General features: G+C 24.6%; 2 protein-coding genes across 2 annotated transcripts; both read left to right on the top strand.

The window, feature by feature from the left end:
• Positions 1–548: 548 nt before the first annotated feature.
• Positions 549–5048, top strand: LOC112595807 (ribonucleoside-diphosphate reductase large subunit-like). The gene is made up of 13 exons (XM_025341157.1): positions 549–909; positions 1236–1318; positions 1540–1720; positions 2285–2433; positions 2551–2762; positions 2825–3295; positions 3369–3576; positions 3715–3864; positions 3927–4160; positions 4224–4451; positions 4510–4605; positions 4663–4851; positions 4919–5048. The coding sequence occupies exons 1-13, from the start codon at positions 870–872 to the stop codon at positions 4979–4981; spliced, it is 2304 nt and encodes a 767-aa protein (XP_025196942.1). The 5' UTR covers positions 549–869; the 3' UTR covers positions 4982–5048.
• Positions 5049–8515: 3467 nt separating this feature from the next.
• LOC112595836 (GMP reductase 2-like) lies at positions 8516–15299 on the top strand. Its single transcript, XM_025341212.1, has 6 exons — positions 8516–8602; positions 8684–8803; positions 13813–14070; positions 14284–14472; positions 14596–14801; positions 14883–15299. Exons 1-6 carry the CDS (start codon positions 8516–8518, stop codon positions 15079–15081), a joined length of 1059 nt encoding a protein of 352 aa, XP_025196997.1. The 3' UTR covers positions 15082–15299.
• Positions 15300–16159: the final 860 nt, after the last annotated feature.

Raw genomic sequence — 16159 nt, 5'->3', positions numbered from 1 at the left:
TAATTTATTATTTTGGCCCTGTATAAAATATAATTATAATCAATACCAATAATGTCATTAGAATATTAACGTAGGCTTTAGTGCTATATTTTTATAATTTTTTAACATATTTATTTTAATTTGTACAATCTGTAACAGAAATATTTACAATAAGCACCTATTTTTATAATAAACTTAAATAGTTAAATATATAGGCAATAGTGATTATATCATCTACCTATATTAATTCAAGTTTTTAAATGTTATAATGACTCATTAGTTATTATAAAGTAGTTGGAACTCATAAAATAATCTTTAGATTTTATTAGTAAAATTTTAAATTTTAAGCAACGATACATAATACATTCAATTCGATGTCATAACTTGTAAGTCGTATACTTGTATATTGATTCGTTTAATATAAAATTGTATGCATTGCATACTATTATTTTAAACTTGACGCTAATTCGACACTGTTCAGCGAACGATACAATTTTTTTTTTCAAACCTGGTCTCACTGGCTTAACAATAGAATTTTGGCGCGAAACTACATCCTTGTGTTTTTTTTGTGTATGTATTTAAATCCATCTTGCTGAGTACTGAGCGAATAGCGAATATTAAATTACTGTCTACTGATACTATATTGTAATTCGCGTAGAATCAAACGACTATTAAGTATATAGGAACCATTTTGGTAATTTGGTGTTCGTAACGTCCGTTTTGTTCTTGCTCGTTAGTCAATACTTGTGAACTTCTTACATTTGCGTACGTTGATCATTAGTTAAAGTGAATGTTCATTGCAACAGTCTTCGATTGTAAACATAAAACATTTTAAAGTGTGCATATTGATATTGTATTAATTTAAAATTAATATTCGATCCAATATTATTATGGCTGAAATAAAGAAGCATTTGTACGTCCAAAAAAGAGGTATGTATTATATACTGTTGCAATATGTTTTTTTTGAAGTTCTAGAACTTGTATCTATTTGTCATGTTATTGACTACTTAACTGTGACTTACTAGACATATGTATGACTAATTAAAAAGCAAAGTATTATTTTAGTATTGTTTACAAAAAGGTAATGTAGAATGAGTAATTTTCTTATAATCTATCTGTGGCATATTGTCTTATTTTATATGAAAAAATAATGGATTTATAATGTTAGTACCTATTTTCAAATATTAATTACCTAGGTATAAGTTAAAGAATAAAATAATAGTATGTACATACTTTGGTTATAATTATTGTTGTAGATGGCAGTATTGAGAGTGTTCACTACGATGAAATAATTGCACGTATTAAACAGTTATGTTATGGCCTGGAAAAAATTGATCCAGTAAGTTAAATCAAATATATTTTTATTAATGTACATTATGATTAAAAACTTTTATCAAATGTATATAGTATAGTCAAATTTGTATAACATATTTGCTATTCAAGGCTGTGATAAAATAGCACACATTTTGTTTTTTATAAAAATAATTTACTAAAGCATTATTATTTATGAAGTATAAGATTTCAAATTAAATCTCATAAAGCTTATATATATTTTTTTAGGCTGCTACTGCAATTCATGTAATCAAAAAATGTCTTTATACTGGCATTACTACATCTCAACTTGATGATGCAGCTGCTGAAATGGCAATTACTATGGCTACTATTCATCCTGATTATGAAAAACTAGCAGCTCGTATTGCTATTTCTAATTTGCATAAACAAACTAAAGAGAAATTTAGCGGTACATATTTTTATTAAATATAAATTAAATAGAAAACCAAATATTAATTATATCTAGAGAAAGAAATAATTTTAATTAAGTATTAAGTACTTAAATAAAAGTATATTCATAATATATGTATATTTATGTATTATATTTAAATCTTATAAAATAGTTATAAATTATTTGGTTAAAAAAATTCTAGGTACAAAATGTAGGTATAACATCCTCTAAAAAGTGATAATATATTTTTGATTTCAGTATTAACTATTAATTAGTTTCCTTGTTACTTAAAATTACATTTTTAAGCATAGGTAAAAATATTAAACATCTTATAATTTGTATCTATTCTTTGCAGTGACTTGGATAAAGTACAACCAAGACCTATTATGCAGAAGAGCAATTTCCCTGTTTTATTAATTTTTTTTACATGTTCCTTTTATTAAGTAATAATTAATTTCTATAGAAACTACCAAGCCTCATATTTTTCTATATTACACCTTTTTCTTTAAATTTTCTTCTGTAAAATAAAGTTTATCATTAAACTTATTTATCAAATATTGATTTATTTTATTTTCTTTGTAGATGTGATGAATAATATTTACAAAAATGATGATTATTGGAATATTGGTTTATCAGATGATATTTATGAAATTATCATGAAAAATAAAGATCAATTAAACGAGGCAATTAATTATGAAAATGATTATAACTTGGACTACTTTGGATTAAAAGTAATATTATATTATATTGTGTACATTGTGTTTATATATATATATATATATATATATATATATTATATAAACACATTAGTATTAATGATTTAATTATACATATTTATGTTTTTTCAGTACTTAACCCAACATTTTTTAGTTAAGTCTGAAAATCAAACTATAGAACGGCCTCAACATTTGTTTATGAAAGTATCTGTAGGTATTCATGGAGATGATATTCAGTCAGCTATTGAAACATACAAAATGTTATCTGAAAAGTTATGTATGTTTTCTCCTGTGGTTATGCAATTGCAGCCAGCTGCTAGAAAATTAAATGTATCAGTTATAAGGTACTATTTATGATAAAATAAATAAAAATTAATACTTACTTTTGTATTTTATTATATTTTAGTCATTATTCAATAGCAATGATGGCAGATAGCATTGATGGTATTTATGATACTCTTAACCGTTTGTCAACATTTATTTTACCTTATTCAAGTACTGCTGTCCATGTGCACAAAATACGTGCTGCAGGCACTTATATTAAAGGCAGCAATGGAAAATCTAGTGGTCTTCCTCTTATGTTGAAGCAATTTGATTCCATGGTCCATAAAACAGAAACATTAGAAAGGCCCAAGAGTATTAGAGGCATAGCAATTTATTGTGAATTATGGCATGCAGATATAATGAAAGTTATTGACCAAATTAGAAAGACTACTATTGCAGATATTAAATTAAAAAACAGTCATTTAGCTTTATGGATACCTGATGAATTCATGAGAAGAGTTCAAAATGATCAAATGTGGAGCTTTATGAGTCCTGATCATTGTCCTGGTCTTATAGAAGTTCACGGAGAAGAATTTGATAAACTTTATAGAGAGTAATATAATAAAATAACTGAAACCAAATAAACCTTTTGTTTAAATTATTGTTATTATTTTTAATATTCTTAGGTATGAATTGAAAAATAAAAGTTTTGTTATAAGACAAATTGAAGCAAGGAAGTTATGGTCACAAATTATTCAATCTCAGATTGAAACGGGCTTACCACTTTTATTATTTAAAGATGCGTGTAATGCTAAAAGTAATGAATCTCATTTGGGAACAATTCAGTGTGCTGGTAGAAATGGAGATACTGTACAATTTACTGCATCTGATGAAGTAACATTATATAATATGTATAATCTATAGAAATATGTTAATTTATTACATAAAAAATAAAAATTATCTTGCATTTTATATATTAAGCACTGAGATATTAATCTTAATTTTTAATTCAATTTCAACATTGTTCAATAGGTGGCCACATGCACTTCAGCTTCTATTTCAGTAGATATGTTTTTAACATCAGAAAATGTTTTTGATTTTTCTAAACTTAAGAAAATAGCAAAAAAAGTAACTTATGATTTAAATAAAATAATTGAAAACAATAATACTATATTTAATGAGGTAAATTTGTATAATTTTTTATAATAATCTCTTTAAAGAGTGTTAAAATAAGTTTCTTTTAGGAAGAACGATTGAAATTTGGTTTAAAACAAAATCAATTAGCCATTGGAATTGGTATCCAAGGATTAGCAGATCTATTCATTAAAATGAGATTTCCTTTTGATAATAAAGAAGCTAGAGATCTTAATATAAAAATCCATGAAACTATTTATTATGGTGCTTTAGAAGCAAGCTGTGAACTAGCTGCTAAAAATGGACCATATAAAACTTATTCAAATAGTCCTACTAGTAAAGGGGTAAGACAATTCAAATTTAATATTTAATATTTGTGTATATAATTGTTAATTTGATTTATGCAGTTATTACAATTTGATTTGTGGAATGTAAAACCCTCTAATTTATGGGATTGGAATAGTCTAAAAGCAAAAATTTCGCAACATGGACTACGGAATTCTCTGGTTACAGTTACTTCAAATACCGAAATTGAGTCTGCAATTTTTGGAAATGTGAATTCAATTGAACCATTAGACACCAATATTAAAATTAGATATATTTCATTGGGAGAAAGTAAACCAAAAAAAATTCAGGTATTTTTAAATAAGTTTAAGTTATTTATTTATTTTTTTAAAAATGTTTGTCTTTAAGGTTGTTAATCCATACTTATTAAAAGATTTACACGATCGTAACCTCTGGGATGAGAATATAATATCTGAATTGGTGAATAATATGGGCTCAGTACAGGTAATTTATTAGGTACTAGGTATCAGAGATTTAGCACTCATTTAATAATGTGTTCAGGAAATCAAATGCTTGCCAGAAGATTTAAAACAATTGTACAGAACAAAATGGGAAATTGATCAAAAAGCTTTGGTAGTTATGGCCGCTCAACGTGCTCCATTTATTGATCAATCACAGGCTTTTTCTCTTAATATGGTCAAAGCAAATGAAGAAATAATTTCTGAAATGCACATATCAACATGGAAAATGGTAATTTTAGTAATTTTAAAACATTTAGTAGAGCATTTTCATAAATATAATTTCATATTTTAAATAGGGTTTAAAAACTGGGGTATGTCAATTAAGGATTAAGCAAACTGAAGAGGATCTAAGAGATTAATAATTTCTGTAAATATTATGTTTTTTTTTTTTATTATTATTATTATTTTATTTAAAAATTAAATGTGTAATTTAAAAATATTTTTAAAAGCTTATATTTTATAAATTTATAAAATTATTAGTATATTTTGTATTATGGAATATAATTATTCATTCGGTTAATTTTAATTTTACTATTAAACTATTAAGTATTTAATTCTATTTCTATAATTATTATTTATTGTCCACATTTGAGCTTAAGTTGAAGTGGTTATAATAATTTGATATAGGTGTGAAGTAGGGTAGTGAATTAATAATCAAACCGAGTGAACAGTTTTTAGTTCTACCTTTTCCTCCTACAGATTCATTTTATTTATAAAGAATAAAATTAGTTACAAAATAATTTGTTTTAATACCTATGTAATAGATCTATAGTTACTATAGGGATTGATTTTAAAGTTTATATCTATTATTTTTTAGCCATGCAATATTTTTATTTTACTTTGTAGCCATCTATGGACAAAAAATTATAATTTAATATAAAACCAATAACAATATAATAGTAGATATTTAATATGTTTTACAATCAAATATTATTATTATTAATAAATTGTATTAATAATAATAATAATATTAATTTAAATAACTTACATTAAATATTACTCTTATATAAGTAATTAGTATAATTACTTAGTATTTAAGTAATTTATGTATTTGTTTATTTTTGATACAAATAGACCAAGGTCCAAAATTTACTAGACTCTAGTAACTAGAGTATACTTAATAATACTACACAATAACAATAAGTCAATAACATTATCTATTCTGAAAAATAAAAATATTTATGATGGGTGTTAGAAAGACTTATAATGTAGTAGATGAAATAATTATAGACATAATTATTGGTGTGCAGTGAAGTTGCAAAAGGAATGTGAATGGACCTTGAAGTTTGTTTGTTAAAAGAAGTATTAATAAACCATTGATCAAATTGTTAATTTAGTTGAAAGTATAACTCTTAAAGAAGAAAATATACTGTTAAACTCTCATTTCATAGAACAGTGTGTGAGCACTATAGAACTGAATAATATTTTATATCAAGCATTCAGTTGTGCATTGTGATTAATTCTGAGTTTGCAAAAAACCTAATAAATGAGCAATGAGGACGGTACAATATATGGATTCTATTTATAAATGAAAGCAAGGGTAGGGTAGTTTTTATATTCTAAGTCCTTAATATGATAACGGTAAATCCAGTGTTAGAACAACTATTATATTTTAATCATGTTAAGTATATTGAAAATGCAACATTAATGTGACGATGATGAATATTGTTGAATATACTCTAATATCTACTATTATAATTTTGCTAAATAAAATATATTATGACGCATATGTTTATATGTACCTACGTTAAATATGCAGAAATGTAAACTACTCGTTAAAGTCCATTAGGTATATATACGATAGTGGTTACATAATTCTATAATCTGTTACAGCAATAAATTATGCCTGGGCTACATTTTAACACTTCTTGCAGTGGCGAGCCTTTATTCTTACAGATATAGGTATTATTAAATAATAATTTTGTCTCATTATATAATTGTGTACAGGCATAATCGATAATAAATCACTAAATACGTTTTTACAGTGTAATATTTATTTTTTATTTAATATTTTTGTGAAAATTAATAATCTCCTCTGTTTTAACAAAAATAAATTTTTTTCAATAACTTGCAATATATATAAAAAAAAATAATCAATTAATTTTCTCTTTTTCTTATGAATCATTGAATTGAAATCAATCACAGTTAAAATGACGATTTTTGCATAGAAATAACTCAAATATTAATACAATAATACATATCTAATGTGAATTTATTTAAAACTATATATTATTATTATTATTATTTGGGCTTACGCGATAAGATAATTAATTTAATTTTTCAAATGAAAAACAATTTGGCTAATTTAAGATTTACCATAATTTTTAACTTGATTCTTAAATAGTTACTAACAATTGTAGTTAGTATAATTTCAAAATAGATTTTAAAAGTGAGGTATTTCTTTTAAGTATGCGAGTCTAAGTCAGTAATTCAGCTTTCATGAAATCTTTGTACATAGTTGTTTGATATTTTATAATAGGTATTTACTTTCAAGATAATATATTAACGTTGAGTACTGAAATAACTGGAACGTACAATTTTAATAATTTTAAGACTTGGACAAAGACAATGATAGGTAGTAGGTACCTATACTACAAAGATAATTATAATAATTGCATGTATTGAAAACAATTATTTTCAGCAGCAGTGTCCTTGTTCGGCTTGTCCTCTACACCTTTTAAAATCGTTAAATGTGACATTGTGACAAATGACAATGTCACTATAGTTATAAAGTACTAAATGATGTATTGAACAAAATACCGGTTTTCAATCGCTATAGTACAGTCAAATAAGTCAATTCCTACTCGATATATGATACATAGGTACGTAGCGTATAGGGATTTATATTTTAGGCATTCAGTTGTTAATAGTATTAAAATATTTAATATGTAATGGGTGTTGTCATAAAAATGCGTTAGAAATTCTGGAATAAAATATAAATATAAGTATTTAATCAGGTTAACCTACTCAATAGTCAATCTTATTATTTGTTGTATTACAGTTAATAAAATATTAGTATAATAATTGGTATATTATATTATATCGTTTTAAATACGATATGTTTAAATCGTCTCGTACCTAATTCCAGTTTAAAAATTTAAAATATAATTTTAATAACAACAATATTTATGATTATAAGAGGCAAGAGCATCTGTTATTAAAAGATCTGAGCAGTAGGTAATTCGTAAACGTAAGCTCCATCGATAAGTACCTATCTACGTAAGTATAGTTATTTGGACTACACTCTTTCTAAGACCGATAAAGCTCGTTTCAGTTCACATTGCATCGAAAACATGAATTTCATAATCAAGAAAAATCGCACCGCGTCACGATGGTCTTGAAAATTAAAATGATTGACGATTCGCGAATATCGATGTTTCGAGCCCCAATATTGTACAGACATCGTTTTTCAGTGGTGGCGGTAGTAGTGCTGGCCAGGAGGGCGTGTCCTATGGTAGCGGCAGCAAGTTTTATGCGATAATAATAAAATGTAATAATTATTAATATAATGATCAGTAAGTAGTTTTAATATATTATGCCATAGCCTATGGGCTATTTTATACATTGATAATATTAATAGCTATTGCCTATTAATAAATAATAAAATAATATTAAAAAGCGACGACGAGAGCGTGATTTGGTGTTGGCCAAGGGGTGAGTCATCTTCCCATCCCCTCTACTGCCCGGTCCAGACGACCGACAAGCGTGCACCGTGGTCTGTGAGCCGGCCCTAGACACTAGACAGTTAGACTTTGATAGTCACTAAGTCACCAGTTATTAGTGTGCTTACAGTTACTCGTAATATATCGTTTCTTGTTCATGTCACCTGCTCAACCGTTATAGCCCACACATTATACTGTTGACCGGCGTCTTTGTTACAAGTCATTGAAAACATGCCGAATATAATTAATGAGGTGAAGTTGGACTTCAAAGATGTGCTGCTCAGACCGAAAAGGAGCACTCTGAAAACCCGGGCACAAGTGAGTGATGCACACAATACTTGGGCATAAGAAACAAAATCTATATGTGTAAAATCTACAATATTTTGTTCTCTGTTCTAGGTGGACTTGTTTCGGCATATTACATTTCGTAACTCTAAGCGTACATATCAGGGTATACCGATGATGGCATCCAATATGGACACAGTCGGAACGTTTGAAATGGCAGCTGCCCTAGGAAAAGTAAGAATTTCAACAAAAAATGACTGTCTAAGTCATGAAAATAATTATATCTTGATAATAATGAATTATTTATATTTTAAAAACCAAATTTTATATTTACATAGCATATTGGTTGATTTACTTAAATTCATAATAATATTGTTTTCTTGACTTCTCGTAGATATTCAGTATTAAATAACTTATAGGATTTTGATTATTTATATTTTTTTTAATTTTTTTCAACTGCTCAGGTTTAGTTAATAAATTATTATATTCTTTTTTTAACATTTGTGTTATAGTCTTATAATATATTGGTTATAGTATTTATATTTTAATGAATAAATAATTATATTAGTTATAAAATAATCATTGGTGTTTATGAAGAAGGTAATTACATTTTTAGTAATTACTAAAATTTAACTTTCTATGTCTTTGACCTACTTATTTTTTTTTTATCCTTCTGTCATAATAATGATAATGATGTTTTAAAACACTTCTTACATTTATGTTTATAAATAGATTAAGCTAAAGTAAGGCAAGGACTGTTTAATGTTTTATTGGCAACTTAACAAAAAATATAAATTATTTTATTTTATTCAAATATTGCTGTTTGTTTATAAATATTGTATAATATTCATGTGGGTTGTAGACATTTTCAATTTTTGAGTTAGGTATATAAATTTTAAACAATTTTTATTATTAGTTTAAAATGTTTTCTTTTTTTCTTTTCTACCTTTTATACAAATATTGAAAATTGTAAGCTAATTTTAAATTATTAGCTATTACAACTGATTAGCTCTTTAAAATTGAATTGTTTAAAAATATTTTTGTTGAAACTAAATTGTTTTTTTTTGTAAATTAAAATCAAAATCAAAAAATGCTATAGAATTTTAGTTTAAAATATTTTATTTATCACATTAAATTAATCATTATTATTCAATCTATAGTAATATGTCTCTATAAATGTTTATACATGCAATTTAATACTGGATACCTATAGTATAAATGTGTAATCATATATGATTTAAAATTTATGATTATAAATTTAGGATTATAATTCAGATAAATTAATTAATGTTATTCAGCTAAACTAAAAATTATTGTGTAATAATAATAATAATAATAATATAATAACTAACTATAATATTTTTATTTATTGTTGGTAAATAAGTTACTATAAATTAGCATTATTAGGGATTCATAAGTATATATTTTATGCATAATTAATATATTATATTATGTATACAATGTACAGAATTAAAGATCAATAGGTATAATTTCAGTTATAGGTTTGTTTTATTACTATAGCTAACATAGGAAGTTAATTTATCTTATAAGTTGATAAGTAATCTCATAAAACTATATAATTTTAAATTAAAGGTAATTTAAACTTAGAGAAAATAAAAATATAATACAATTCATTTTATTTTCAACATCGCTTTTTTATAAATTATAAGTGATAATGTTTTTTATAGACTAAACAAATACTTGATTAAGTTTGACAAAATTATTTTTCACATTATTCGTAATTAAATATCAGTTAATTGAAATTTATGTAAATCATAAAGACTAAATGTAGAAACTTGTTAATTGTGTACGTTGAAACATACTATTGTGAATCATGAGTCATGACCGTTATTATTGTTTAGACTCTACTGAAAATCGTTATTTTACGTCCACAATTTAAATAGCACACTATAATAGTAGTACTTCGATGTTTCTTTTTAGTATTTATCTAGATTACATGCAATAATAATAAAACATGACTACAAAGCCTGGTACACAACTGGTACGGTTTACGTTTAGTGTATATTATAGAATGATAGCTTATGTAATTTTCTTATGAAATCTAAACATTTTTTTAATAGAAATTTGAAGTTGCATTTAATTTGTTTCTTTAATTTCTTAGTTATTTTATTATCTTGTGGATATTATAATATAAGATATGCGTATATGTATATATTATATAATATGTATAATACGTATATACGAGTATATATATGTATATTATTGTACTTTAAAAGTTATTCATGTTACATTAATTTATTATTATCCATTTGACAAATTAGCAATATGTAATAAATTACTTAGTTTCGTTGGATCCAATTAAAAATATCTAGTTGTTTAATAATAATTGAGTTGTAATTAAAATTTATCAAAAGGCTGATTTAGCTTGGAATTATTATTACAGTATACTATTTGTATTTGTACATTATAAACAGCTCGGGTTTTCTCTATGCATTTGATGAAAATACATAAATAATTAATTATTATTGTGTAGAGTAGTTTCGAGCAATTTCAAATTGATTCATTTATTATTCAAATAATTTAAGCATTTCCACAAAAAATATGTTCTTAGTTCAAGTTGTAAAAATAAAGGTCCGACAATGTATGATAGGTAATAATTTAATTTTACTATTCCTTACTATAAGTAAAGTAGGTACCTATGATATAAAACTATTTTTCTATCATCCATTGCGTATAAAATTTTAATAGACATCTAAACTCAATGCTAAACAATGGCACTATGAATCACGTGATCGTTAAATTTACTTAGTACATACTTTTGGTGCACCATGAATTGGCATGTGTCTGATATTAATTATAATATCTATATTATTATCTATAATAATTAGTATCTAAACATTTTTTCTTTGTTGTGTCTTCTGATTAATGAATAATATTTATATTATTCACGTGATCACCTACAAAATAACAACACGATAGAGAGATTATTTTATTAAACAAAATATATATCTGTATTTTATTTTGCTGATTAATCAATATTATCTATATTATTATTTATTACCTCATATAATATAACGAATGTTAATATTATTGTCTTGCTATTTACTATAGGTACTAACGGATATTTTCTTTTCTTGATTTCCTTGTGATTCTACAAGGGGCCCTATGGTTACAGATAGTACGTAGGTTAATATAATAAAGTTAAGGTCATTTTCTTATTTTAGAATTAAAGAAGAACAAGTATATGTAATATTCTGAAAAGTACATAAGTCATAACTATTTTGAATTCTGAGCGAAACGATGTTTTTGTTTTTTCTCTAAGGTTTTAAAAATAATATAATCTTAAAATTTAACAGAGGTTTCTGGTGGAAAATTGAGTCTAGTTCGTACATTTAGGGATTAAAAGAAATAATAGTTTTATTTTTAACTTTGAAGACTAAGTGTATAAATACAATTCTAACCTCACAAAATGATATATATCTAAAGATGAATTAGTTAAAAAAAAAATTTAATTAACCAAGCTAAGTGTCGTCAATGGGTAGCTAAGGTGACTTCTTATTTAACTTTTCACGTTCATGTTTTATTTTTACTGTATAAACTTATTGTATATAGACTGTATAAATTGTTTATTTCTTATAATTAAAAAAGAAGTCTGAAGATATTTCAAACGTTTTAAAAATAAAAGTATTTTTTGGTAAATTTCATAATTTTAAAAATATTTGGGTTCTTTTTGAACTATAATATTAGATACAGACTTTTCTAATTGTTTTTTGTATTGTAGTAGACGCGTATTCTGTACAATAATGAACGACTTTAATTGTTTTAGTTTTATTTAAAAAAATATATAAATAATTAATAAATTAGGGTTATTAATTATTATTCAAGTAAAAATTAAATGTAATAATAAAAATTTAAAATTTATAATTTTGTCGTTCAAAAAAATCTACACAAAATAGTACTTAATCGGTTAGTCAATCTTCTTTAGTAGCATTTCACAAGTAGTATTTATTTATTTTTAAGGATGAGAATGCAGAAAAAATATTCTTTGATTGATACAGGCATTCATCAAAAGTTTTAAGAAAAAAAGTTTAGGCTACATATTTTAGAATGCTTCAATTACTTTGGTATAATAACTATTCTCAGTTACGATATGAATTTTTATTTCCTCTTGTTCTTTTCCAATGAGTTAATTCGATTCTTAATGAATCTAAATCCAAAAAATCTGAGTTCAAATCATAATCGCTTGTCTCTATTGAAAAATGTATGAACTTATGTGGTTGTAATCTATTGATATATATATATATAAACATTGATGAAATATTTTTTTTTTATGATTAGTAAAACTGTAGAAAAATGGAATTGTTATAGTAGTGCAATCTACAGTATTATACGATTTTATTGACGAGCCAATTACTCTGGAAATTAATTTTTTTTTTGTTGATCTATAATAGACTAAAAAAGAAGTTTAGTTTTGTCAAAAATCGATTTAAAAGTACAGTCCATATTTTCTCAGAAATTAACTTTCCCGTTTATTATAATAAAGTTTTTACTTAGAAAATATCAATAAATAATGGTCAATAAAGTTTTGTTCAACTATTGTTTATAGTGTTTCAAAAACAATAATTTTTATTGGTTCTAGATATTAGAGTAATACTTTTTTACAAAATTTCAACAATTTAATACATTTAAAAAAATCTTAACTTTATGGTTCTTTACTTAACGTGTAATATACACTGAAATCAATTTAGTCCACTTTGTACTTGGAACAATTTTTTTGATATTATTTTTTAATATATTTATACTCATTGTCGAATTTTTTTTTACATTTTCGATAATCTTGATTATGTTATTGACCTACACAATTTATCATATTGTTTTTACTCAATGATAAATACTGAATTCATTATTTTCTTCATAATGGTTATTGTTTCTGACTTAAACTATTAAAACTGTTTTTGATTTTAATTAATACCTATTATAGTCATATATTTTTATGAAGGAGGTTGTTTTAAATTGATTTAAATATAAATTTGATAAAACTATTTGAATCTAAACATTGGTTATTGAACCAAAAATTTTGAAACTAATTTTTCAGTCATAAATCTTCCACGAAATATTTTTCGAAATTATTTTCATAAACATATGAGGCATTTAAAAATTTTGTTTTCGGATAACATTTTTAAGTTCAATGTTTAATAATTATAAATCTTGTGTTTAATATTTTTCACCCTGCATTAAATAATTGTATAAATATTATATTTTTTGATTTAATTTATTTTTAGCATGGGCTATTTACCACAATCCACAAATATTACGAACCTGATGAATGGTTAGAATTTGCTAATAACAATAAAGATATTATACCGCATATAGCTGTTACTTGCGGTATAAATGATCACGAATTTGAAAAACTCAAAAGAATATTGGAAGCCGTACCAGATATATCTTTTATCTGCCTTGATGTAGCTAACGGTTACACTCAACAATTTGTGGATATTGTTCGGAAAACGCGTACAGCATATCCACAACATACAATAATTGTAAGTATTAACTATTTTTTGTCTTATGTCTGTATCCCATTCTTGGAACTTAAATTATAGTGGATTATGTATCCAACTATTTATATCACTTTGGATAAGCTTAGTTTACATTGCCACATTGCAGATAAAATTGCATTTTTATTGCTATACTAGTATATTAAATTATTTTAAAGATATTTAATGTATAATGTAATTTATAAAAAATTGTTTAAGGCCGGCAACGTGGTTACTGGTGAAATGGTTGAAGAATTAATTTTGTCTGGTGCTGATATTATTAAAGTTGGTATTGGCCCTGGATCAGTATGTACCACACGTATAAAGACTGGTGTAGGATATCCTCAATTAAGTACAGTTATTGAATGTGCTGATGCTGCTCATGGTTTGCAAGGACACATTATTTCTGTAAGTATTTATTTACAATTACCATAATTATTATCAATATATATTTTATAGTCAATATGCAATATTGCAATATATTTTTTTATTTAATTTTAAATTTAAATTTAAAATGCTTAAATATTATAGGATGGTGGATGTGTTTGTCCTGGAGATGTTGCAAAAGCATTTGGTGCCGGAGCAGATTTTGTTATGCTTGGTGGTATGTTAGCAGGACATGATCAGAATGGAGGCGAGTTAACCTTAAAATCAGATGGTACTAAGTGTAAATTATTTTATGGTATGAGTTCGTTAACAGCTATGAAGAAACATGCTGGTGGTAAGGCAGAGTACAGGTATGCTATTGTTATTATTATTATTATTATTATTATGTCTTATGGACATAATTATTAGTTTAATTATATTGATAATTTTAGAGCTGCAGAAGGTAAAGCTGTTGAAGTACCATACAGAGGTGATGTAAATGAAACTATTCTTGATATACTTGGTGGACTTCGTTCAGCATGTACCTACACCGGAGCACATACACTAAAAGAGTTGCCTAAGCGTGCCACATTTATTCGATGTACTCAACAAGTAAACTCTGTGTACTCCAATATAACTACTCGAGAATAAATACCCATGTTCTATAGTATTATAATATAATGTTTATTGTACATGGTAAAAAAGGTATTTATTTACCTGATATATGATATAATATTCAATTATTGATTCTATAGTATAATTTATTCCAAGGTCATATTTTGCATTACCTGAGCATCTGTAGAATTTAAGACTTTATTTTTTAAAGGATGTTTAATAGTTTTTATTTTTTTTATTTTTAAGAGTCCTTTCAATTTTGTGATAAAAATAATTTCTCATTGTTATTAATATTAAATTAATTATTCATAATTAATCATTAGTTAGTGTTTTTAAAATTAATTTAAAAATACAATTTAGGTTAGATCTGGTTTTTAACGTTTTGATTTTTTTTTTTTAATAATGAAAATTGTATTCTTAATATTTTGAACATGAAATTTCATGTTGGATTTATTATAATTTTTTATTTTCTTTATGCAAAAAGTAACTCAAATTCTATGCAATATAATTATAGAACTGTGATGTGATTTTTTTCCTATGTTTAGAAATATCTTTAGTTGTATCATTTCTAAGTATAACTTATATATCTTAAAATGTTATTAGTTATGTTGATTTTTATAGATTTCTAATCCTATTTATGATCTGATTACAATCAAATAATTTAATGTTAACAATTATTGGAAAAAAAATTTAATTTGTTTTGAGTGTTTGTAAAATTATTTTAAAACTATTTTATTTTACTTGTTTTTTTTTTTAATCAACTAATAAATTAACATTTGATTAAAATGTTATTGAATAGTTGTTTGATATTATGTTAGTATATTAAAAAAAAATAAAAATATGCTAGTAATATTGAATGTAGCAAATGCAGGTATTACAAACATTAGGATTCTTACAATTTTAAACGTTAATATTCTCTATACAATTAGTACATGATTATAATACCATGTGTAAATTAAATTTATAACAATAAAACCGCAAGATGATTTAATGTTAAAAATTCTGTTCTCATTAATGTGAAGAATGGTTGTTATGGTTTATTTTGTTAATAATATGATTCTTGACAATAAGCCTGATCACTAATCAGTTAATAGTTATCAATGTATAATAGGAT

The sequence above is a fragment of the Melanaphis sacchari genome, unplaced genomic scaffold, assembly GCF_002803265.2.
Source record: "Melanaphis sacchari strain LSU unplaced genomic scaffold, SCAv2.0 Contig2_pilon_pilon, whole genome shotgun sequence".
NCBI lineage: Eukaryota > Metazoa > Arthropoda > Insecta > Hemiptera > Aphididae > Melanaphis > Melanaphis sacchari.
The sequence above is the reverse complement of the archived record's forward strand: the minus strand, read 5'-3'. Positions and strand labels throughout refer to the sequence as shown.

What these genes read in the sequence shown, in the direction of transcription:
- LOC112595807 (XM_025341157.1), top strand. Translation starts at nt 870, where the DNA reads ATGGCTGAAATAAAGAAGCATTTGTACGTCCAAAAAAGAG. An exon ending in AACTAAAGAGAAATTTAGCG is followed by an intron (nt 1,721 to 2,284) that starts GTACATATTTTT and finishes TTTTCTTTGTAG; the next exon opens with ATGTGATGAATAATATTTAC. An exon ending in ATAATATGGGCTCAGTACAG is followed by an intron (nt 4,606 to 4,662) that starts GTAATTTATTAG and finishes TAATGTGTTCAG; the next exon opens with GAAATCAAATGCTTGCCAGA.
- LOC112595836 (XM_025341212.1), top strand. Translation starts at nt 8,516, where the DNA reads ATGCCGAATATAATTAATGAGGTGAAGTTGGACTTCAAAGATGTGCTG. An exon ending in TGCAAGGACACATTATTTCT is followed by an intron (nt 14,473 to 14,595) that starts GTAAGTATTTAT and finishes TAAATATTATAG; the next exon opens with GATGGTGGATGTGTTTGTCC. An exon ending in GGTGGTAAGGCAGAGTACAG is followed by an intron (nt 14,802 to 14,882) that starts GTATGCTATTGT and finishes TGATAATTTTAG; the next exon opens with AGCTGCAGAAGGTAAAGCTG.